Source organism: Pholcus phalangioides, unplaced genomic scaffold (genome assembly GCF_987345545.1).
Source record: "Pholcus phalangioides strain wild (caught in Gottingen) unplaced genomic scaffold, Ppha-v1.0 ptg000015l_1, whole genome shotgun sequence".
Lineage (NCBI taxonomy): Eukaryota > Metazoa > Arthropoda > Arachnida > Araneae > Pholcidae > Pholcus > Pholcus phalangioides.
The window spans coordinates 1,569,760-1,596,409 of record NW_028301608.1 but is presented as its reverse complement, the minus strand read 5'-3'; the positions used below and the strand labels follow the sequence as shown (position 1 = coordinate 1,596,409).

The 26,650-nt window shown below is 35.5% G+C and overlaps 1 protein-coding gene across 2 annotated transcripts in view; it reads left to right on the top strand.

Moving 5' to 3' along the window:
• The window catches only part of Dhc64C (dynein heavy chain, cytoplasmic), a 189,442-nt gene that overhangs the window by 8,948 nt on the left and 153,844 nt on the right, over positions 1 to 26,650 (top strand). For both annotated transcript variants that reach the window (XM_089242500.1, XM_089242499.1), the window contains exons 9-18: positions 232 to 391; positions 11,941 to 12,032; positions 14,047 to 14,350; positions 15,446 to 15,601; positions 21,199 to 21,330; positions 22,137 to 22,271; positions 23,338 to 23,409; positions 25,140 to 25,223; positions 25,334 to 25,513; positions 25,883 to 26,179. In XM_089242500.1, coding sequence (XP_089098626.1) covers positions 232 to 391; positions 11,941 to 12,032; positions 14,047 to 14,350; positions 15,446 to 15,601; positions 21,199 to 21,330; positions 22,137 to 22,271; positions 23,338 to 23,409; positions 25,140 to 25,223; positions 25,334 to 25,513; positions 25,883 to 26,179 — 1,612 coding nt within the window. The remainder of the gene's footprint in view (positions 1 to 231; positions 392 to 11,940; positions 12,033 to 14,046; positions 14,351 to 15,445; positions 15,602 to 21,198; positions 21,331 to 22,136; positions 22,272 to 23,337; positions 23,410 to 25,139; positions 25,224 to 25,333; positions 25,514 to 25,882; positions 26,180 to 26,650) is intronic.

The window sequence follows — 26,650 nt, the reverse complement described above, 5'->3', positions numbered from 1 at the left end:
TCAAGAACCCTTGTTGCCTGACAGTTTTTTTGGCCATTTTGAGCACTTGCCCTGCTCTAACAAACTTTTAAAGTAGCCTCTCGTTCAAGTCGAGCCCTGTTTAGTCTAATTAATTGTAGATTTGTATAGGGAACATACACTTAGACAGAAAATCAATTAATCTAATTTATTTATAAAAATATGAATAAATTAGCTTCTCAATGTTATCTTTTTTATTTTGCCTATTTTCAGGTTCAGACGTCAGCATGAACAGTTGCGAACTGTAATTGTAAGAGTTCTGAGACCTTCAGTTGCTCATCGTCCTCCTCAACCAGCTGGAACTCCAGTACACGAAGAACATATTGATCATAAATCAGATTCTATTGATGCTGCTGATTTGAATGCTATAGAGGTATCAGATGCTTAGTTGTCTGCTGATAATTTTATTTTTGTTTTTCTTTTCAGTATTTTTTTATTCAGCATATAAAAGCATGATATTTATTCTCGTAATGCATGTCTTTTATTCAGAGAAAAATGAGGCAATATTTTTTCTCCAATGTTTCAAAGAAACTATATAATTTTAGTAAGAGGCACGAAATCCTTCATTCATGAACATGAAATGTCTAGACAAATTTTCGCCTTAATTTTTTTAAATATTTATTTGTGACATATAATTACACAATAAGTGTTCGAAACACCAAGGATGGACCACATTGACAATTACAAAAAAATTAATGTTAACATGCCAATATTCAAAAATAAAAACAAATAAACCAAAAAATACACAAACATTTAAACACTTATAATACAGAAGTGTAGTTTGATTGAATATTAAGGTAGAGTGAATCAAGAAAAAAATAAATGAAATAAAATTTCGTAATACATGTTGGTGGCAAGCAGAAGTGTCAGATCGTGGTGTAAATAAATATTTTCAGTCATCAAGGTGATTATTTTAAGAGAAATCGAAAAATATGCATGTAAATGTTTTGAAATATATGACATCCATATTTATTATGGGCATCTTTTTCTCAGCCACGTTGTTGGGAATTTGTCTGTCTTGGCGCTGTATTTGTATATAAAGAGAAAAAGAGAAATCATACAATTTTCCAAGTTCACATACTTATGTATACTTATAAGGTAGTGAATTAGTGGAGAGTGAATCGCTCCAGCAATAATTTACTCCTTCAATAATAATTTTTTATATCAGATATTGAGATTACTTTTAAAAAATCTTTGAAAAAGTTTGTATACTCATTTTGAAAGTTTTGCAGATTTATTGGCAAACTATTACATTGTAGCCTGTAATAATAATTTTCTTAGCATATGCTTGTGTAGCATTTTTCCAAAAAGTCAGAGCAGTCCAGGGTTGTTTGGTTTAAACCATGGTTTTAACCAAGTGGTTTTTTTCAAAAAATCAAATAAAAGTTGCCTAAATATAGTTTTATTCCTTGAAAAATATCATATTGGTTCATTATTAGCCAAAATGTTTCATTTTTACCACATTTTTACCACATTTTATATCCTTGGGGTACATTCTGATGGTATATCTTTAAATGACATAAGATTTTATGAGTGGTTTTTTTCAAAAAGTCTCATGAAAGTGGCCAGAATACACATATATTTTTCATATGAAGTATCTTAGTTATTTAAAGTTATATATATAAAAGCCAAAATTTCTCATTCTTACAACATTTTCTAACCTTTGGCTACATTCTGATGCTCTATCTTTAGCAAATTCATGAATAAGGATTGTATCACACATCTAAATGTGGTCCTATAATCCAATAAAGACATCAGCTGTCCTTAAAGGACAAGGACCAGTGTACTAGTAGTTACATTACCTCACATACATTTTCATTTTCTTTCCCATAAGAAGTAGCACATCTCCTACTGTATATCTCCCAGTCTTAATATTCAATAGTTGTTTTTTTATACTTTCACACACACATTGTTAAGCCCAGTTAATCAAGGTTCTACTGTATAGTAGTAACAGATTTATGAAAAATAATCAGCTATATGCAGGGTGATTATAACTTAAGTTTTGATTCCAAAACTATACAATAAGTACTGATCAGAATGACTTTAAAATTTGCATGGATACTCCTGAAGTAATGGAAGTTTCTTTCGCAAAAGAAAAAAGTGCAAAATGTGCAAGTAGATGATGCTTTACTTGGCCAGCAGTATAATCTATTTTGTGCAACCACATCATTTCGGCACTTCCACAGCATCAGTGTGTGGATAGAACTTCTATCAAAATGCACATTGCAATACCAGCAAAGCAGCTGCTGAAGACCCACTTTGATAGGATGCACCTTAACCCTTGCAACTTCTGGCTGTGGGGGTACCTCAAAATGTTATAAACAGTGGTCAGATTGCAAACTTTGGTGAATGGCAATCTCCAGCACATTCCCTATATGTTAGAAGTTACTCAGGAATATTAACGGGGGGGGGGGGCGTTTGGTTTAATAAAGCTGAATTGCAAGCACATCCACATTATGACCATGGGGCATACTCCGATTCTGTTGTTGAACAAGAATTTTTGTGCTTTCAACCTCATAGCCAGAACACGCGGTGGACAACATATTTAACATTTCTTAAGTAAGTTGTAGTTATTTGTTCAATTACTTCATTTTTTGTGATGTTTCCATGAATTATGAAATCGTGAAATGCTATAATTAAGGTATCATTCTGCTATGACTGGGTATCGTTTCCATTCTGCGAGCAAATTTCCCACATGTTGGATGATGTCATTAATTTTACATTTCTAAGTATATTTTTCCCTTTATCAAATAAAATTGAATTTTTTCAGGAATATTCATGTCAATTTTCGTCATTCTGACAATCGTTCTTTTTTTTACAGTGTTTTGAAATCAGAACCTTAGTTATAATCACCCTGTATATCGTAAATCATTGCTAATTAATCTGCATTATTTATGCTTCCTTAAATACATTATATTCACCTAATTTTTATTACTTTTTGCAAAATAGCTTCCTAATTAAGTATACTGAAAGTAAATGGAGAAAAACCTTTATATATTATATGATTAATAATAACATTAAAAGAATTTTCAAACACGCAGTAATCCATTGAGTTAAGCAAAAATAATTAAATTGCAAAAGTTGGTTTTTGTTAAAATGTAAGAAATATTTATTGATTAATTAGCATTGGAATAGTGTTAATTACATTAATAATTAACTAAAATAAAATGTTTATTAGAAGTTTGAATGATTTTTCAGAAATTTCATTGTTTTTAATGTTAATACTATTTAAAACAAAAAACCGGTTTAAACCAAAAAAACCCGGTTTTTGGTTTTTTTTACCAAACCTGGCAGTAACAGAAAATTTAAAAGCCTCTCGATTCACACTTACATAAATGTGTCACTTTTCAGTGAAAATGTCACTCATTCATTAGCTTTTAAAAGGCATTAAAAAGGGAATCAAATTAAAGCTTTAACATTTTAACCTTGTAAAATATAGATGAGAAATATAACACGTGATTGTGAATGAAATGAAGATAATATTTAAAAGTAATTTGTGAAAAATGTGACTTCGATTTAAAAAAAAAAAAGGTGTACCATGTATTTTCATTTTAACTTTCACAAGTCTCAACTATGTCTTCTTTGTTGGAAGATAGAAAAAATGGCCCTGTGAAGTAAAAATTTCATTACTGTACTTGCTGCTTCTTTTTTTGCATATATTCTTTATATTCTTCACAAACCTTATAAGTTAGGGTTCTCAAGCCTTTTCCACCTGCAGTGCTTTTTTCCCTAATCAACGCTTATTCGCCGGTCCCAGAACAATTTAACAAAGAATCTCTTCGAAAACCTTTGTTAGGTTGGCACTCCATACAGTTTAAGAACCCCTGCTATAATTCTAATCCCATTTTTTTTCAGACTTATTTTCAAACAAAAAGAAACAAAGCCTTGTGGCAGCAGATATAGATATGTCGTATACAAATTAAAAAATTTGGCTTATTGCAAAGAGCTTGGTCATTGTGCAGTTTGCCCACCTAATTAGAAATTATCTGACACCTTCTAATAAGTCTGTTTTTAGAATTGTTGTAATGAACCCATACACTTTTAAGCCAATTAGAAACTTTGCTTTTTTTTAAATCAAAAAACCTTGATTTTATCCTGGCAACAGCATACAAACTTGGAAGGGAGGTTCAGAACATCGTTAGGAATCACATAAGGAAACATGGTTAAAATTCCACCCTTGAGTGATAAAGAAACATAAAGACACAGCAAGGAAACAATACAGAAAGCATTGTAAACCACTTTTTTACCAAAAAAAGAGTACAATAATAGTTACAAGCATCACAGGTGGTCAAAATTTCACCCATTGGCTTTGATGCACACGTGACATCTACTCTGCACGGATTGCCAAACATTTTCAAAGATACCGGGAATTCCGCAGACCATAGCAGCAGCAATGACTATTCATGCAACCAAGTTCATGTGTGAATCTACTGGCATTTTGTGAACAACGGCCTTAAAGCCATCCTAGAAAAAATTAAGAGGAGATAAATCAGGTGATCTGGGAGGTGGGGGTATGCGACAGGACCACTATACCCAATCCATCTATTTCATAATGTCTGCACAATGCCACCTGTCTATTTCCGACCATGCTTTCTGATGTGATGATTCCTAACAATGAATGAATGAATGCCAGAACTTTGCCACTGGACTTATCCTTTTGCCGAGATCTCTTCCAGCGCAGCTTCATGGCAGAGTCTGAAACACTTTATTTAGTGTCAAAAAAAAAAACATGACATGCAAAATTTTTACAATGTATTTTCCCCAGACAATTGGGCACTGTTGTGATTAACAAATTTTGTGGTGTTTACAGACGAGATGGGGTTGGGTGTTGGAGAAAAGTTTCTGGGTTTCGTTAAGATGGATGAATGTACACATATTAGGATGGAGGTATATTTTAAAAGCAATTGGAGGGGGCCTTATGCCATCTCATCTGTTATCTTACGCTTGTCATATTATATACACGGGGTATAAAAGAATTAAATGAGAATCTTATTGTGAAATGTAAAATTTTCATCGGAGCGAGTCACCTCGCTTAACACTTTATTGGTGAGCAAATGGGTTTGATAACTTGTGGACTAGAAGCCCGCATCACAGTTTTATTAGGTTGAGTTCACTCGTTCTGGGAGGGGATTTGATGAAAATATACGAAATGGACAGATTTTCTTTCTTTCGCTAGCATATGTATATTTGACAAGGTATTGTATTTCGATCGACTTAAATTTTTTTTTCTCGTTCGCATTTCATTTTCATTGTATTTTTGCCAGGTTTGTGTTTTCTCGCTTCTTTGATATAAATTTGTGGGTGTTTTGGATGTTAGTGTTAGGAAACAGTGTATACTTTTTCCCCGGATACTCTCAATTACTTCGTTTTTCCTTCCGCTTGGGCCTATTGTGGTAGTATTTGTGATTTGAGATAGTTAGCTAATTCTAATAAGTATGAATTGTACTTTGTAGCTTAATTTACTTTTTTTAGATTGTGTTGTATTCTTTATATACATATATATTTTCTTCTTCGTGATTTAGTGTTGAGCATTCTATTTTACGTAATTTTTTCGTACAATCTCTTACGTATATTTTGCATAGTAATGTATTTTACATTATTTTAATTTCCTATTAACATTTCTGGTTTTCCTATTTTTAATTGTTATTATTATCTAGCTTTTGCAATAGTGTTAGTATACCTCGACTAGTGTTGTGTAGAGCTTGCGATGGCAGGTTTCCCTGGTCTAGGGGTATAGTAGCTGATAGTTTCAATTGTAAAGGGTGCTTGGATAGGGCAAGGCTGGAACTTGAGTTTGAAGCTTTACGGGAAAAAGTTAGGGTGCTAGAGGGCCCGGTTATTACAGAGCCGCTAGTCGTCGAGCCACCTGTGGATGAAGAAGCCATCTCCATGAACAACGACAGTTTGGGGGGCGAATGGGTGGTCGTGGATGAGGTAGAGGGAGGATAGTGATAGGGGTTTAATCATCGGCGATTCCATGATTAGGGAACTTGGTAACAGAGTGTTGTAGGGATTTTTGGGGTTTCGAGTGCTGTTGTCTTCCTGGGGGGAAGATTCGCAACGTTGGAGATGTTTTTCATCGCCAAAAGTTGCCCTTGCGGGTGATTCTGTAGGTGGGAACGAATCAGGTAGGAGCGAATATTAGTGAGTCTCTGTCAGAGTACCGGGATTTACTATTATCCGCTAGGAAGGAGGGTTCAGATGTGGCAGTGATTCCAGTGCTGCCAAGGGGTAGTAGGCGGTATAGGAGTAGGATCCACCAATTCAATATAGGCCTGAAGGACATTTACTCCTCACTTGGGGTCATGTTCTTGGAGCTTCCCGTATTTACCGATAGGTGGCTTTGTTCGGATGGGATCCATCTAAATAAGAGGGGGGTCTGGGAGGTTTACGATAGTCTTAGGTCAGGTTTTTTACTGCTAGACCATGCAGTTGGAAATGCGGGTTAGTTAATGCTAATCACAACAGTACTGACAGGGAATTACCCACCTTTGACTTGGATGGCTTCTCAATTGACACTAAATTACCGGGCAAATTAAAATGTGTGCCAATAAATGCCAGGAGCTTGGGTAATAAGAAAGATTTTCTAGAAATCATGATAGTTGCGGAGGGCCTGGATCTTATAGCCATTACAGAATCTTGGGCAAACGAGAGAGAGGCTAGAGAGTGTAACGTGCAGAGAAGTGATATTGAAACTATATGGGTTGAGCTTGAGAACAAAAGACGTCAAAAACTTATTGTTGGGGTTGTTACAATCCACCGAATAGGGATCGAAACTACATCGCCAAATTGCATGATGAAATTTCCTACATGTGTAAGTGTAAGAGGGTTCTCATACTAGGGGATTTCAATTACCCGGGTATTGATTGGGAGAACCTTTCATCTAGAGATCAGTATGAAAGAGACTTTCTTAAGTTAGCGCTCGAAATTTTTTTTATCAGCATGTATCAGAAGTCACTAGGGGTACTGTTATTTTGGATTTTGTTCTTACTAGTTCTGAGGATCTTGTTGAACATGTTTCGGGAGGGTGGGGGGAGGAGAAGAGTTTTCTACCAGTGATCATCGTATATTCAGATTTCACTGTATCTTTTCCTTGGGTAAGGTTGATAACAAAAGACTGGTTCCTTGTTTTCGGAGAACTAACTTTGATGTTTTGAGAGAAAGGTTAGTGGAAGTTTTCAAAGACCGGTTGGAATCAGTAGGGGTGGTAAGTCAGTGGGAAGAATTTAGTATGAAGCGGTCCTCTGTTTTGCTCGATATCATACCCTTTGTTCGAAAAAAGCGTGTTTGTACATCGCACCCTCTATGGTTCACAGATAGCCTGTGTAACCTTTATCTCGAAAAGACAAGAGCATTTAGTGAGTATAAAAGTGAGCAAGGTGACATATTATTGTTTACTGATGAAAGAAGAGTGTTGAATAAAGCGATAAGGGATAGTAAAAAGGAAGTTGAATCTAGGTTGGCAGAAAACATTGGCTCTGACCCAAAATCATTTTTTCATTCATCACGTCAATAATGGATGTAAGGGGACAGTTGGTCCCTTCTCGATAGGAGGCTCTAGGTTAGAGAGCAATGTAGGCATGTGTAATGCTTTCAATGACTTTTTGGCATCGGTTTTTAATGCAGAAAATGATATTCGATACACAGGTGTTGCATGGGGTAATAAAACCCTCAACGATATTTAAGTAGAAGATGTGGAGGTCCTAAATCTTCTAAGAAATTTATGGGCAAGCAAAGCACCAGGACCAGATTATATCTATCCCAGGGTCCTCAGGGTGCTAATGAATTGTTGGGTCCAGTCGCACAGATATACAGGAGTAGTGTTGCTGAGGGGATCGTCCCAAGGGATTGGAAACTTGCAGGGCTCCCACTCGTCCTACTTTTCCTACTTTTTGGTAAAATGTCCTACTTTTGTCCTACTTTCTCAGTTTTGTCCTACTTTTCTTACTTTTTTACCAAATCCTATCGACAAAATTTGTGAATTGATTTTAATTGAGCAGGAAATTATTGATATATTGCCAAATATTACAAATGTTGGAGAATGCAATGTTTCGTTGAATGGTTCGCACGCTGACACTTGTTGATGGCCCAGCATTGAAATCTGCAGCAATTTGCGGAGGAGTTGCACGTCTGTCACGTTTAATGATTCTCATCAGTCGTCGTTGTTCCCGTTCTTGCATGATCTTTTTCCGGCCGCAGCGATGTCGTTGATTTAATTTTTTACCGGATTCCCGATATTCACGGTACACTCGTGAAATGGTCGTACGTGGAAATCCAAAATTCATCGCTACCTCGGAGATGCTATGTCCCATCTCTCGTGCGCCGACTATAACACCACCTTTAAACTCACTTAAATCTCGATAACCTGCGATTGTAGCAGCAGTAACTGATCTAACAACTATGCCAGACACTTGTTATGTTATATAGGCGTTGCTGATCGCAGCGCCGTACTCTGATTGGTTCCATATCTCTTTATTTGCATATGCATGCCTGTACCAGTTTTTTGGCTCTTCAGTTTATATGAGGAGAGACAGCAAAGAATTATCTGTGATTGTTAGTGCACTGTTTTGGCCAAAAATTGGTTTTGTAACCGTCATTTGTCATTTTTTTTTTAGCTTGACTGAAATAGTGCTAGGGGAAAAAAAAAAAAGTTGATTCAAAATTTAAAAAAAAAAAATTTTAATTATTTAAATTTTTTTTTGCAAAAACATTTTTTTTTAGGAATTTTTGTACATTATGCTATGATTATGTTGTCTAAGGGGGTTACCCTCCCCCATCCTACTTTTTAGTCCTGTGTTTTCCTACTTTTTCTCTTTTTTTTGAGTGGGAACCCTGAACTTGCTAATGTTGTTCTGATATTTAAGAAGGGTAGTAGAGAAGCATAGTCCAATTATCGTCCAGTGAGTTTAACGAACTCCCTCTCGAAAATTCTGGAAATCATTATCAAAAGGCAATTGGTGAAGGGGATAGATGAGAATAATGTATTGTCGGATAATCAGCATGGGTTCAGGAAGGGGAAGTCATGTGGGACTAACCTCCTTTGCTTCTATGATCATGTGACGAAGCCTTTGAGTAAGAGCAAAAATGTAGATGTTGTTTAACCTTGATTTCCAGAAGGCATTCGATCGGGTCCAACATGGTAAACTCTTGAAGCGTTTACACGAGATTGGAATTGGGGACAACTTGCTGAATTGGATAGAATCGTGGTTAAGAGACAGGTCGCAATGAGTTATGGTGAACGGGGAATTCTCTGGTTGGACAGACGTCACAAGTAGATTTCCTCAAGGAAGCGTCCTTGGCTTCCATACTTTTTTCACTTTTTATCGATAAACTTGATCAGGGTATCGATGGGATTACTAGCAAATTCGCAGATGATGTGAAGGTAATGGGAGTAATCAGGAATCAAAATGATAGGGAGTTGCTCCAGACCAATCTAAACAGGATTGCAGCATGGGCAAATGAATGGAGCATGATGCTTATCGTTGACAAGTGCATGGTCACTCATTTTTGTTAGAACAACCCACGGTTCTATTATGAGTTGAATGGTGTCACTATCCCGGATGCAACCAGGGTCACCGATTTGGGAATTCTCATTGACGAGCGTCTTAGGTTTTCTGAACATTGTTGAGCGGTGGTAAAAAAAACGAATAGAATGCTTGGTCTCATTTTCAAAAAGGTCTCTTCGCGTTCTCCTAAAGTCATTCTTCCACTTTTTCGAGGCTTAGTTCATCCTGGACTGGAGTATGCTGTAAGGTTTTGGAGACCATACCTACAGAGGAACATAGACTTGGTTGAAGGGGTGCAGAGAAGAGCTACGTGTGTCCTTATTGGCACACAGGGCTTGAGTTATGAAGAAAGACTTCATTTTTTGAATATGTTTACATTGGATGAACGCAGGTGTCGAGGAGATATGATCGAAGTGTTCGAAATTTTCAATGGGATGGATAGGATGGACCATGAACTTTTAGTACCCCACCAATCGACTGCTTTTACAAGGGACACCAGTATCGATTGGTGAGGGACAATGCAAGGTTATGGTGTCACAGGGAATTTTTCTCTAATAGGGTTGTTGTTAAATCCAATAGCTTACCCCCGGAGGTAGTAAATTGTAACACAATTGACATGTTTAAAAAGAAATGCGATAAACATGTTGGGGTAAATCGAGAAGCTATTCATTGTTAGAATAAGACAACCATAAGTATTCTTTTTGGTCATTGTATAATATTTTATCTTGTTTATAAATTGTTTATAATTTTTGTTATTTGCATTTTTAATTGGATTGCTGTATTTTTGAAATATATGACATCCATATTTTTATGGGCATCTTTTTCTCAGCCACCTCGTCGGGCATTTTGCCTGTTGTGGCATTGTATTTGTATTTGGCTTGTAATCCTTGCTGCTGTGTTTTTGTTTTTGATTATGTGAATGAACTATTGTTTTCGGAATGTTTGTACATGTGTAGATGCTTTGCACTCTGTGGCATAGTGAACTGGAGTACCCACCACACATTTGTCTGTTCGGCAGCGTTTTCGTTCGTATAAATATATAGGGAATGGGCTGTGTCCTGTTATGAAGATAGTAACCTCCCTATTTCAGTTTAGTGCATTGTATGTGGCTCGAGGGACAATTTCGTGCACTTTTCTAGCTGTTGTTCCTTTGTCCCAATTTTGCTGCCATTTCTGGAGGGTTGCTTGTTTAAGTTGTCGCTTCAAGCGTTAGTGGGAAAGGGTTATTAAGTTTATTGTTACAGTTAGTTGCAGCTTTGGCTAGAGAATCTGCTCTTTCATTTCCAAGATTACCCACATGGGTCTTGGTTCAACCTAGGAAAATATTTGGGTTATCTAATAAATGCTGTTTCAATACACGCACTATTTTGTTTCTATTTATTGGATCTAGAATTGATTGAACGAAGGAGCGGCTCTCAGTTATTTTAAAACTTGTAACTGAACTCCCATTCAGTGCACATGAGCTCCAAGGAAAGATTGAGAGATTTGTTACCTTTGTAGTCCAGTGGTCAAGGGCATTCACCCAGAAAGTGAAAGGACATGGGTTCAATTCCCCGCAAAGGCAGTTGAAATTTTCTCTCTTTCTAAAAAATTCATTTTCGCAACAGCCAGTTATTATTCCTAACAATTTTCTCTACCTCCCCTCCAAGTTTGTATATGGAGTTTCGGGACACCCTGTATACAGGGTGTTGTAATAAATGGTACTAAAAGAAAACATGTCTGTGACAGTTGTAATTTATTTCACACATAAAATCAACATAGCATAAAAGGTCAACTCTCCAAGTTTCATTTGGCAACACTGAAATGCAGCCATCTCCTAAATGTTCACTAGAAGATCAGTCATTCAAAATGAAAACAAATGATAAATAAAAGCCTTATGGTGTGCTGAGCATATGTAAAAACTTGGAATGCTTTGGGTTTTTACTAATCTGGAAGTATGTGAAAAATGCCACTTTCTCAGGACTTAAACAGTTGAAGCATTGGATATGTCATGATCAGCTATGCTGGCAAGGTGGGGCGAAAACTAGCAGCTCTTCTTGTGGTGCTTGGTGTTTGGTGGAGTAGTAGCTCTTCTTGTGAACATTCAGGAAATGGGACAGCTTTTCAGTGTTGCCAAATGAAATCTTGGGACTTTCACCTTTCACATTATTTTGATATGTGCAAAATGAATTAATTACAGCAGTCACAGACATGTTCTATTGTAATCTTCTAATTGTCATAGAAAGATATTTTACATTTTCATCATGAGTTGTATGCTTAAATATTGTGATCTCATTTTATTTATTTATTTCTCCATATTGTTTACTGTTGTGATCCTTAACACTCCCTTAAACTTTCTTTTTTCCCAGGCATCTTTTAAATTTACATCCTAAAAGTTACACCAAGAATTTTTTTTTTTTCATGACTGTGATTTTAGGAAGTGAACCTAGCCTATGAAAATGTCAAAGAAGTTGATGGATTGGACATCTCTAAAGAAGGCATGGAGGCTTGGGAGGCTTCTTTAAGAAGGTTTTACCATTTTCATGTTTTGAAAACTTTTTTCCTGGAAATCTTGAAATATTTCAATGTATGTATCGGTTCTTAGTTGATGCGATTGGTTTTAATGGAAAATTTTGGCATTAGCTGAGAGAATATTTATTTTTGAAGCATTAACAATGTTTATTTGAGGTGAACAATATGATGATGTTTTGCACCTTGTGTACTTACATGATATTTGCAGAACATGAAAATTCAGGCATCTGCCATTTTCCACTTAAAGTATGGACAGATGGTAGCACCACTAGGACACAAAAACTCATAGCTCTGACAACATAAATACATTAGGGCCACATACACACTCGGAACACGCATTACGGCATGTATCATTTCTTTACAAAGTACATGTGTAGGTGAGTACAGTTAAATCCTGTTTCAGTGAATACGTTATAGTGAAAATCTCATTGTAATGAAAACTTTCCAATCCTTAAATAAATTAACATAGGAACAATGTATTGAAAATTCTGATATTACGAAATGAAAAATCAGTTATAACGAATTCAAAAACAAGTTTCTGAAAATCAACAAAAGAGTACAGAATGTTCCAGAAATGATCCTTAAAATCTGTTTCAGGAGAGGAATGGTTGTTCTTCTATGACTTGTGAAGTGCCATCTTAACCCATGGACCCACCACCCAGGCACGACATGGGGGGCTCCAAGAGAAGAAGGAACTTCACAAAAATGAGGTCCCGAAATTTTCAGAGTGAGCACTTAAAGTTGCCAGGTAGGGCCTCAGAAAAATCACTTGGCTTGGGGATCCATGATAATTTTACGATAGCCCTGGGCTTGTGGGGGTGCAGAAAGACGTTTTAACCAATAGGGTGAGTGAAAAAGAAATCAAACTAGTTTTATAAGCCAGTGCTACACTTTAGGAATATTTCATATTTCTTCCGTTTCAAAATGAGTAGCCTAAGAAAACAGTTTTCAATTAAAGTAAAACATAACATCATTTTTGAAGTTGATGCTGGAGTAAATAAAAACAATGAAGGCATTAAAATACGACATATCTTCATCTACTCTTTCAGCGTTTTAGAAAAACCTGACAGAGTTGGAATTTCAACTTTTCAAGATGCAGATGTAGCTGTCTTTACAGAACATTCATTGAAGACATTTTCCAGAAACACACGTGATTTAAGGACATTGGCTCCCAAAATGTACCACTCATATGAGAAAAAACTCAAATTTGCATGTGCATTTGGATGCAAAATCTTTCAAGCATTGCAGGTGCTTGAGTATGCGTACACTTCAGATGACTTTTTCCTCGTCTTCCACAATACTTTTGAAAAAAAATTATTTGGGTCAAATATGTTGAGTAAAACTTATCCAAAAGAAAAGTGCAATGCCCAATTAATGATTAATAATTGCCCAATCTAAGTTATTTTTAAAATTTAACTTCTTTTTATTATCTAGAACGTAAATAAGTGATTTTTTCGTCAATAAAATTCTGCTACAACAAAGTTTTTTTAACAAATGTTGAAAGTGGTAAAATTGTAGCAGAACGAAATTTTGTTACAACAAAGTGATTTTCTTCAGTCCCTTGTAGATTGTTATATCAGGATTGAACTGTAGTAGCAGTGCCTACGCTTCAGCTAAAATTCACCAGCTGATTCTGAATTAACAAGTCTCAACTATTACAGTGCACTGTATGCAATTTCATGCATAAGGGATAGGTATTACTTTACCTAAAATTTATATGGCATAAATAGAGCATTTTTGATGGTTTAATCTATTAATTAATGTCATACTTGATTTTCCATGCCTTTATATCCATCAGTTTAAAATTATACTATGAGAAAAACTTACATTTTATGGTTACAGTTTTAAACTGAATAAACCATATAACTTATCTTTCCTGCAAGCACGTTTACAGACAAAGAACAAATCAGTTTTTTTAGTAGAAGTGGTTGAAATGATAAAATTTTCTTGTTTCTTTTGTGTTAACCATTTTCCAGCTTATCACAAACTTAATATCAATTTATTTTATTAGGTATGAAGAACGTATTGACAGAGTCGAAACTCGAATTACAGCACGACTCAGAGATCAATTAGGGACTGCAAAAAATGCCAATGAGATGTTCAGAATTTTTTCCCGATTTAATGCTCTATTTGTACGTCCTCACATTCGAGGTGCCATTCGGGAATACCAGACTCAGCTTATTCAACGAGTAAAAGATGACATAGGTGCACTTCATGAGAAATTTAAAGTACAGTACCCACAGAGCAAAGCATGCCGTATGAGTAGAGTGAGAGATCTTCCACCAGTTTCTGGATCTATCATATGGGCGAAACAGGTATTTTTAATTTGTTTTGCAGGTTTTTTTTTCTTTTCAATCATTGTGGTAAATATTGCTTTTCAATCTGAAAACTACCAAAAAGAACAACCTATCAGTTAATCAAGTTCTTTTGACTAATTTCAAGAGGTTTGAATTTTTTTATCACTAGTTGATAAAAAAGTTCTGAGTAAAGTCTGACAATTTTACTTAATGAGATATAAAAACGAAGTTTTAATTAGGGCAATGAATATGCATCATGTACTTCAGCAGTTGTCTCATAAATACAAAAATGAAAATGTAGAAACCATGAAGCAAAGCAATGCCTTGATTAGCTTTATTCAGTGTAAAGGACATATATATGTCTGGATAATTAGATCTTCATTGCAGTGGGAGAGGATATGATGGGTGATCATGGGAAATGTATCAATGGCTGATAAAGACAACAAAATGCTGGAGCAAAAGCAAATAAATAGCTGACCCTTGACTATCCAACTCTCATTCATTCAGGACTCTGTTAATCGACATTGATTTCCTCAATGATAAGTTTTATTGATGTAGTAATTCTTCCCCCCCCCCCATCAAAGTCAAAAATTTCCTTTCTGATAAAAATAAGGCAATAATAAACGCATTTGATTTTACAAATGCAAATAAGCAGCAACTTAGCTTCTGAGTAACACTTTATTAAAAGTGCTTGGTTGGAACAGCAACTACAGTCACGCTTGTTTTTACGGACCTGTACTAACTTTAAAAATAGTTTGTGAATTAGGGGTTCATAAAATTGAGTGTCGACTGTATTTAAAGACTCGCCATAAATAGTGTTGTTAAAGAACTTTGACATACTTGCAAAGGAAAAAATATCTTCCTAATTGCCTGTGTCAGTTTAATATAGGCCTATATTTGACTATACCAGACTTTTCTATTGATGCATATTCAACTATCCAGAAAGTTTTCCGTACTGATGTAGGCTAACTCCAGTTACCTCAGACAATCTTTATAAATAAAAAAACCAAAGTATTAAAGATGTGTTTAGAAAGAGATTTAGGAATTTATTATTTTATTTTAATCTTAAATGGGAAAAATTTCTTTATTTTCTGCATTCTTCCTTTGTTTTAGATTGACAGGCAACTGACTGTATACATGAAACGAGTTGAAGATGTTCTTGGCAAAGGCTGGGAAAATCATGTTGAAGGACAGAAGCTCAAAGGTGATGCAGACAGTTTTCGATTGAAGTTAAATACGCAAGGAATATTTGATGACTGGGCAAAAATGGTAAATTTTTACTTTATTGTTCTTCAGACAAACTAAAACTGAAATTCAAGTCTGTTCTTTTTTAATCAGCCATTTTTCTAAGGGGTCATTAAAATATTACATCAGCATTGGGGGAAGGTAAAGGGTTTTCGGATTTGCTGACTTTTGATGACAGTGGGGTAAGGGGGTTTGAAGGATGCTTACATCATCAACCACCCTTTATGAAAATATTAAATATTCTTAATTTCATCTTTATTTTCCATCTTTTTTAAGAATACCAAAAATGAGAAAACCTTTCTTAGTTTGTGAACACCTGAACTAACATTCCTATACATAAGTCCTTTAGTAGATCTCTCAAACCTTTCTAAGATCTCTGTAGATCACTCTCATGTCCTGTCTTACCTATGGAAGGGGGTCTTTTCTACATGAAACTCAAGACTAGCACCCAAAGGGTTGAAACATTTCTGACATGTCTGGCTAAACTAGGGGTTCTCAAACTTTTTTACACTCACGAGGTGCCTCTTGCCTTAATCAGCGCTTATTTGTAGCTCCTCAGAGCAGTGTAACAAAGAATCTGTTCGAAAAACCTTTCTCAAGACCAGTGCTCCTGACAAAAGTGGGTGGCGCACGGTTGGGCTAAACTGTTTTGTTTCCACTCGGTGCATCTAATGCGTTGTCCTTGAGTGAATTTGCTAGACTCTCATACAGGGTTCGTTCAAGTATTACATCAGCATTGATGATGGGGGGGGGGAATGTTCCGATTTGCTGACTTTGATGACAAGGGGGGAGGGGGGTTTGGATGATGCTTATGTCATCAACCATCCTTTATAAAAATATGAAATATTCTTAATGGCATCCTGAACTGTGGTTTATGGGTACCTGAACTAAGAATCTCCTTATTGATAAGTCTCCTAGAGAGCCACTTTAGTGATCTCTAAATGTTTCTTGGATCCTTCTAGTGATCTAGAAATGTGTTTGGGCTACTCAAGTACTCTCAAACTGTGTCACATACTTCAAGTGATCCATAATCAGCGGATCACTTAAGTAATTTGAAAATGTGCCCGGGGTAACTTGAGTGATGTAGAGACGCACTGCAAGTCACTCAAGTGCTCTAAAACTGTACCAACTGTCACTAAAGGGATTTCTAAATCCCTTTAGTGCCAATGGATCGCTTAAGCATTCTGGAACTGTGCCACGGATCATTTAAGTGATCTGTGAATGTGCCACAAGCCTACTTGTGTGATCTGAAAAATGTGCCACAGGCCTACTTGAGTGATCTGAAAATGTGCCACGGGCCACCTAAATGCTCTGAAATTGTGCCATGGATCACCTAAGTGATCTGTAAATGTGCCGCTTAGTTCATTTTTACAAAATTAGGTTTGAGGGGGCAGTTAGGCAAGGGGGTGAATTAAAAAAAAATATTTCCCATTTAAAAATGATTTTTTGATCGTTTGCCCCCCCCCTCTCGCGTACAATCTGTGGTCCCACCAATATGTGATAAGAGGTGGGGGGGGGGCAGAGTTGCCGAAATTTTGCTGACAGGTGGAGAGGGTCAAAAATAGCTGAAAATTGCTGATGTCATACTTGAATGGCCCCACATAAGCGGATACATGCTCTTCCAACAGGGGTAGGGTGGTTCCCAGAGGGTGTGCATGGTGATCTGGGGGTGGGGGGGGGGAAGAATGGATATGTTTGCCCAATGCAAATGATACAATTTTTCATGATTGGGGGATTTCCATCCTTTATCTCTCATCTCTGTACCATCCATGCTTGTGTATGATGTGGACAAGAAAACAAGCTGCAATGATTTACGAGACAAGAAAGGGAACTGCTAGTTATCAAGGTTGGGTTTTTACCGGGACAGTGGCAGAAAGGGGAAAAACCCGGCAAAAATTAATAAAAATTATTTTTACTCAAGACATACAAAGCTTAGTTTTTAAATTACGAAATATTTTTTTTCAATGTAAAAACTTAAAAAACATGTGAAACTTTGTTTACAATTTTAATGTACAATTTTAATTACCTTGTTTGAATTACATGGTATAAAAATGAATATTCAGCAACCAAAAATATGAAAACATATCCAAAAAAAAAAAACAGGCATTAACCAGATTTGGTATAAAAAATTCTTAAGTAAAAGACTATAATTATTTATTCATAAAATTTGAAACAGATAAATCTAATTTTTAATTCTATGAATTATTGCCGGGGCGGTTTTTACCACTGTGGCAAAAACTTGCCAACCCTGCTAGTTATGAAAATAATTTTCTTGTATGGAGGCCATTCAAGTACACTGGTGAAATAAATTAAGAGAATTTGCATATTTTATCGAATTTCATGAAAAAAACTGAACTGAATGTAAAACCACTGCTTCTAGACAAAAATTCAAATCTTGTACGCCAAATACGTAAGCGTACACGTGTGTGTAGGCAGAGCCAGTAGGGAAACAGGCTTTATAAGCTAAGACGCATTTTGTTTGCTGGCACACCTTGGCGAATTTCTTGGTGTTATTTTGCAACATTCGGTTAATTTCAAATTGTAACAGTAAAAATGAGTAACCACCAACGTTTAGATGACGGAATGAGGTGACGAATTGTGGGGAGGCTAGAAGCAGGCCAATCTCAAGTCCAGATTTGTAGAGAGTTCAATTTAACGCCCAGCGTCGTGTGTAACTTATGGAAACAGTTCCAGGATACCGGATCCATCGAGAGAAAGCCTGGGCAAGGTCGTCCAAGAGCCACGACGGCCAGTGAAGATCGCCATTTGTCGATTATAGCGAGGTGTAACAGGAGTGCTACAGCTTCTCAGGTTTGGTCTGGGCAGGCATCACGTTGGATGGTCGCACACCTGTCCTTGTCTTTGAAAGAGGCACTGTGACTGGTGTGAGGTATAGGGATGAGGTCTTGGAGCCATATGTTTGCTTTTTCAGGGGTGCAGTTGGCCCTGAGTTCATTTTAATGGACGATAACGAGAGACCACATAAATCTTTTCTGCTCGACGATTTTCTAGAGAGTGAGGATATTCGCCGGATGGATTGGCCAGCCAGATCTCCAGACTTTAACCCTATAGAGCATGTCTGGGATGCTCTTCGGAGGGCAATTGCAACTCGCAACCCCCCCTCCAGGAACCATCCAGGGAATGAAAACAGCGTTGCTGAACGAGTGGGACCAATTGCCACAGGAAATGATAAACTGCCTTATTTCAAGTATATGAAATCACGCTGTGAGACCTGTATATCTGTAAGAGGGGACCATACCCCCTATTAACCCATCTATTAACCCATTTTTTTGTTTATTCTGCAACTGCTGTTTCATACCTTCCGACTCCGAGTGTTACGCACTATCATGCGTGTGTATTACAATTATTGAATGATTATTTGTTTTGTATTGTATCAATGTATGTACATATCAAATTTCATTAAAATCGGTACAGTAGTTCTAGAGATAATCGACCAAGTCTGCAAATTCTATTAATTTCGTACACCAGTGTACTTAACATTTCCTTGAAAGAAACGAATTTCAAGGAAAAATATAGAATGAATACATTAAATTTTCATTTGGGGAAAAAGAAAAGTTACGCGATTTCACTTTTTAAACGGTGTCTTTTTAATATGATGTTTAGTAATAAAAATCGTCATAGTATAATTCGTATTTAAAAAAATAACTCAATTTATTTCTATTAAAATTGACAAAATCATTAAAAGTTGAATTTTTTGAATTTTAGGCATATTCCGTATTAGAAAATGTATCATTCTAATATAAGTGGATAGTACAAAAGTGGTTCAATTATTAATAATCAATATAACAATCTTGAGATTTCATTCAATTACATAACATAAAGGGTTATCACTATGTTCCTGGGGAGTAAAATTTTAAACATCGAAATAATGTCTGTGTTTCTCTCTCTGGAGTAATTTCTCATCAAAACCAACCTTTTTTTTAACGGAATGATATCACATGAATTCATTTTTACCAATGGAAAGTATAAAAACAATCAAATTTCATTTTTTTTCTCCTGAAATATACAGGGTATTACCGTAAATCGGTGACAAACTTGGAGGGGGTGATATTAGGCATCACAAGAGGAACAAAAATTGCTATAGAACATATTATCGCAAACCACGTTTAGTCTGTGAAAACTGAAAAAAATACATATGAAGAGTTTGACGTCGAGTAGGATGAAAAGGTCAATAATAAGTAGAAAAAACATTTATTTGACAGCATTGATTACAACACAGACTATGGTGTACAAAATAAAGTATAATAATAAGTACAAAATTAGTACAAAAAGTAAAATAAATAAGTAAAAGAAGTGTTTACTCTTGGCAGAATGATTACAATTCAGCCTGTGCAGCGCAGTTCAATGTCAAAAAGTAGACGAAGAGAATTGATTCCAAGAAATTTTTGCACTTATTATTGTACTTTATTTTGTACACCACAAACTCTGTTGTAATCAATGCTGTCGAATAAATGATTTTTCTACTTATTATTGGCCTTTTTGTCCCACTCGACGTCACACCCTTCATAAATATTTTTTTTAATTTTCACCGACTAAACATGGTTTGCGATACCATGTTCTGTGGCAATTCTTGTTCCTCGTGTGATGCCTAATATCATCCCTCTGAGTTTATCGCAAGGTCCCTTGTATACATACAGGGTGTCGTTATATTTTTTTTTACTTGAATGGTTCAAAGGATGGCGATTGAAAACCTTCAAAACATTTTTGCTAAAACTCAGTTTTCTCTAAAACTAACGGTTTAGGGGAATCAGCTGTTCGTCAATGATAACCTTGAATATTAAAATGTAAAATATTATACATGTATTGAATGTTATGCATTATGACTTGTGTTTTTGAAATGAAAGAAAATGGCAAAAATTTGTAAATGTTTTTGTTTCCATGTTGTTATTACTAAATTTTCAGTTATTTTTTTCAATTGCAGAAACTTATAATGAATATTAATTGAAGAATTTTATGAATGTCTTAACTGTACTTGACTATATATAGAATCTAATTAATAGCAGCTGTAAACCTTACATTTTTACCTTATATGCAAATTAGAGTTTGTGGCACAACGATATTATTTTTGTAGATTAAGGGTTAATCGAAAGCTTCCGCGTATCATCAGCGCAAAGAGAAGTATAACAGGTTCAGTGTTTTATGTTCAGTTGTTCAGTTATGTTCAGTTCAGTGTAATATATATATATATAATTATGAAAAGGCGAAAGATAAGAAGTTATTGAAAAATTGTAAAAAGGAAAAATATGGATCAATGAGGAGGTCGTTTTCAAGGGGGAACCCCCCACATTGCACCAAACTGCAAAACTGCCCCAAGAAGCAGAGCTGGGGTAACATGACACATAAAAATGATGGTTGCAGCATTATTTTTGAAACATTATTTAATCACAGAAAACAATTAAACACAGTTCACAGTAAAAAAGGGAAGCACAACACTCGCACACCACCATAACACACAGCATGATAGAAAACTTGCCTAACATGGAGAAAGACATTTTGAAGTATGAGGAGCATATGTGTGAATTTTTTCAATTCAATTCGCATCAATGAACAATCATTTTGAAAAGTTCGGTGGTTTCAGTAAATTTTTTTTCTCTCTTCAGGTTCAGCAACGCCAGCTAGGAGTATCAGGCAGAATATTTGCTATTGACAGTGTGAGAGCCAGGACAGGCAAAGGAAACCTGCTGAAGCTAAGAGTCAATTTTTTGCCAGAGATCATCACTTTAGCAAAAGAGGTGGATTAATGCATGTACTAACTTCATTCACCAGATTGTACATACTTAAAATAACATATGTAAATTCCCGATGATATTAATTTTCTAATGTTTGAAAAGTACTATCCTCAATTTGTTCAAATTTATGGAATTCTATGCACATGGTTATATAGCATTTTATATTTGGTTCTCGATGCTATAAACTAAGCTAACATGAGTAAAGTCGAGTGTAACTAAATAATATCAAGGGTCTTAAAAGCGTAGAGTTCAGAAGCATGGCTTTTAATTTAATTATTTTCCAAAGCTACTTGACATCCAAGTAGTTAACAAATCAACTTCTGCGTCAATCAGTCTTATAAGTTTAGATCTCTGATAGTGCTGGAAGGGAGCTTATGTACAGAGCTGATTTAGAATCAACTTCAAATTGTAAAGCCCAATATAATTTGCCCTTACATAAAATAACCAAATGAAATATAGAAAAATAATTTTCAAATGTTTTGTCATTGGATGTTTTGAGATATTTTTTCCATGAGATAGCTGCAAATATCCCTGATAAATTTTTCTAGGAATGTATCATTAATTTTATCTTTTAGAAATATCAATTTTTATTGAGAACTTTGAGCAGCTATTTTCGATTGAGCATTTATAGGGCCCGAGCAAAAAATATTCAAATCGGGAATGACTAAGATTGATGGATGCAGTTAATTCTAAAACATGGTTCAGTACAACAGGATGATACATGGCTAGTTATTTGTATAGATTCAATTTTTAAAAATTTTTTTTCTCCAATATTTTGTTTCAGCTCAGTCTTCATTCCATATTTTCAGGTCAGGAATTTGAGATGGCTTGGTTTCAGAGTTCCCCTACCCATTATCAACAAAGCACATCAGGCAAACCAGCTTTATCCATTTGCTATTTCTCTGATTGAAAGTGTAAGAACATATGAGAGGACATGTGAGAAGGTATGTAGTACTCCAATAAACTTTTTTAAGTCTGCACTGGAACTTTTTTCTGTCAGAATATTTTCATGAAATTGCAATTGTAAGTTGTGACTATTTTTATTCATGGTTGCCATTTTTTACATGATACAGTGATACCTCGGCTTACACATTTTTTAAATATTTTTCTGCCTCAGCTAATGAATACAGATTATTTTAACAAACATTTTATTTGATATGAATACATGTGCTAACATAAAACAGCTGCTTTGTTAGTTAAATCTACGAGCTAATAAAAATTAATCCAATGAGTGACTTTCACTCAAGCCAAATTAACTTATTTTTACCTTGGAACCACTTCTAAATATACCCCTCTTTCTCTTTCAAAAAAGTTTTGACTCATTCCATATAATATGAAAGATTAAGCTAATAGGAAATTATATTTAAAATAAGCGAAAAAAGCCTTTGATGTGGCTAATGGTTTCAGTGCATAAATGAAAACCAGACATGCCTCCACATTAATATTCCTACGGAGGTTTCAGTGCATGCAGTAAGATTCTTAATACCAAACTGAACAAACATATTTTCCATCTGCATGTGTGTGAGAGAAAATGAGCTTACTATATAACGTAGCACACCACCTCCCACACTTTTTTTTCATTGTGACTCTGATGCACACAGAAAAATTACTACATATAGTAAGAAAAGTAAAATAGAAAAGAAATGCAATATTTTAACTACCTTTCAATATTCCATCATCAAGTTGTGAAGTTGTTTGACTCAGGCCAGGTTAGTTTTTATCTTTTTTTTTCACAGTGCTTCATGACAGTTCCTAGAACAAATTAAATGATTATCTATAGAAACCTATGGAAAATCATGTTTCAGGTAACAAATGTGATTCTTGAACTACTGATGTTTGTTAGCTGAGGTATCATTGTATTTGATTTCATGAAAAATTTCACCCATTCAGTAATAAAAGAAGTTCAAAAATTCATTGCTAGTATTACAAATGTGCCAGCAATATTTTTGGAAATAAAACTACAAGGAATGTGTGCCAAGTTATAATATTGCAATGCATTTCATTAAATAGGTTGAAGAACGACCTTCTATAATACTTCTTGTAGCTGGTCTGAAGAGAGAAGTTCAGTATTTGATTTCTGAGGTAAGTAATTTTTAGAATGTTTTTATTCTCTCATGTGAGTGAAATATAAAACTTGGGCATTATTGATACAAGAATCAAAATGAGGACTATATCCATATCAAGAATGAAAAATAGTTTTAAACATATTTTTAATTTACACTCATGTCCATAAATTAAGGATAATTCAGAATCACACGGAAATCGAAATCTAAAGTAAAAATTTCACCTGTAGAATTATCACACACATCTGCAAGAATGATATGCAAATTTCAGGAAGCCACCAGATGATGCCGATAGTATGTCACAATGATGAGAGTGTAAGAGGGGGGGTATATAAGGAATGGTGGCAAAGAAGTGAAATTGTTCACGAGTTCTGTAAGGCGCTCAGTGCCATAAGCGAATAGTTATGACATAGAGGATGTGGATGATTTTTTACGTGGTAGAATTATCGGCCGCGTGGCATTGTGGGCGTACTCCGATGGAAGTATCCGAGGAACTTGGAATTGCCCAAAGTGTCATCTCTAGGCTTTGACAACGATTCCAAGATAATGGAAACGTCAGTAGACGTTACAGTACAGGTCGCCCCCGAGTTACAACGCCGAATGAAGACCGGTATTTGGCAGTCACTGCCAAAAGAAGCAGACGGAGCACAGCATCCGACCTGTCTCGTCAGCTATCTGCAGCCACGGGTACCACAGTTTCAAGGCAAACCGTGTACAGACGTTTGGGAGATATTGGTCTATATGCTCGCAGGCCTGTCACATGTGTTCCGCTCACGGCAACTCACTGTCGGCAGCGATTAGCCTGGAGTAGAGAACATGCAATGTGGACATCGTCACAGTGGGCTTGTGTGATGTTTTCCGACGAGTCCAGGTTTAGCTTGCAGTCTGATTCACATCAGACTTTCATATGGAGAACGCCAGGTACCTGTTACCACCAAGACAACATCATTGAACGACACCGTTACGGTGGTGCAGCATTGCTCATTTGGGGTGGAATTATACTGGGTTCCAAAACAGATCTGCATGTTCAAACCGGAATCATGAAAGCCCAAATTTATCGGGACATCATTCTGGAACAACGTGTACGTTTGTTTAGGGGTGCCATGAGCGCAGAATTTGTGTTTATGGATGACAACGCCTGTCCTCACAGAGCAAACATCGTAAACGAATGCCTTGAATCTGAGGATATAACCCGTATGGAATGGCCAGCATTCTCACCTGACTTGAATCCAAAAGAGCATGTGTGAGACATGCTTGGCCAACGAGTTGCAGCCCGTCAACCACCTCCTACATGTGTACCGAAACTTCGGAGAGCATTGCTTGCTGAGTGGAGTGATCTTCCCGAAGATGAGATAGATAATTTGATTCTCAGCATGCCTAGGCGTTGTACGGACTGTATTTCATCGCATGGGAGACATACAATGTATTAACCATCATACCAACCATGTAATAGTAAGTTTTTGTAAAGGAGATATTTTTTACAATTGCTCCAGGGAGCAAAAATCATAGTTTTTATGAATGGTATCATACATACACCATCGTTTTTGTTCTTTATCTTTTGTTTAATAAATGGGCTTTATGAATAAGTAACGTTTGTTTTGTTTCTGAACCTTTATTTGCCGGAGCTGGCATTATCCTCAATTTATGGACATGAGTGTATCATAATTATGGTTTTTATATGTGATTAATGTTTTTGTTTTTTATTTATCTTGAATTATTTTTTCTTCAAATTGATATTGTACATTTTAGGGTACTGGCCTGGTATGGGAATCCTATAAATTAGACTCATATGTTCCACGACTTGCAGAAACTGTATTCAACTATCAAGAAAAGGTCAAAACTTTTTTTTAATAAATAACTAGAAATATTTATATGCTCGTTTCTTCTGCTATTTTCTTTGTTTCCAAAAATTATCTATGGTTCTATTTTTCCTTTATACCTAGGTTGAGGATTTGCTTACTGTAGAAGAGCAGATTGATATCGATGTGCACTCACTAGAAACATGTGCTTACAGTACAACAGTCTTTTCTGATATACTAAATAAAATACAGAAAGCTGTTGACGACCTTAGTCTCCATCAGTATTCTAATCTTCACTTATGGGTCGGAAAACTAGATGAAGAGGTTAGCTATATATCTTTGGTTATATTTTGAAGTCTGAAATTTTTAGGTCTACAATAACTACTAGAGATTTTCATACATTATTTGTGTTCGTAAATAATTCATAACAAATTCAATTATCACAAAGTTTGCTTTATACAAATAGAAATAGAACGCCACAACAGGCAAAATGCCCAACAAGGTGGCTGAGAAAAAGATGCCCATAAAAATATGGATGTCATATATTTCAAAAATACAGCAACCCAATTAAAAATACAATTAATAAAAATTATAAACAATATATTGAATAAAATAGTCAGAATAAGTTCTAAATAGTCAGAATTTTTCTGAAATTATTAGTTTTAATCTTTATAACTTTTTCTCCTTCATTAGGTTGAATCAAAACTGGCTTTTAGACTAGAGGCTGGAGTCAAAGCATGGACTCAAGCTCTGGAAGGGAAAAACCGCGAAGTGGATACTACAATGGATACAGATGTTCACACTCCTACAACCCATAAACCTGGAGGTGATCCTCAAATTCAAACTTTGGTTCATGAGATAAGAATTACCAATCAGGTCATTTATGTAAGTCCAAGTGTAGAAGAAGCTCGGTTCAATATTATGCAACAGTTATTTGCTTGGGAGAATGTAATTCTTCTTCAGAACAGAATACAAAGCTCACGCTATCAGGTATTTGGATATTTAATCATATTTGTTGTTCCTTTTTAATTTTTTTTAAAAGCAATTTAATTGTTTATGGTTTTTGATGGCTGTAATGTTCTTAAATTTATTTTACATGCAAAGACATATAAACATTAGTTAATTAGGATTAAAATTTAGGAGAAATCTTTTTTAAAAATTGCAATAAAAAAAATTCAGTTACTCCTGCACAACATAATACACAAATATGATGGCTTCATGAAGTCTGAGTTGTCTCATGGCTGCAAACAGGTCCTGAAAAAAGTCCATTTCCTGAAGTCTGTGCAAAAGATCATCATGTATAGTATTCTTCTATTGTTTTTTTTTTCATAAAACCTTGGTTTCTGTGTCAAAAATGTTCACTCTTATTTTACCCACATTTGTCCCCCCACAACTTTTCTCTTTTTTTAAAATTTGAATATCTCAGTGAACATCAAACTTAGAAACATGGTTTTTTTTTGT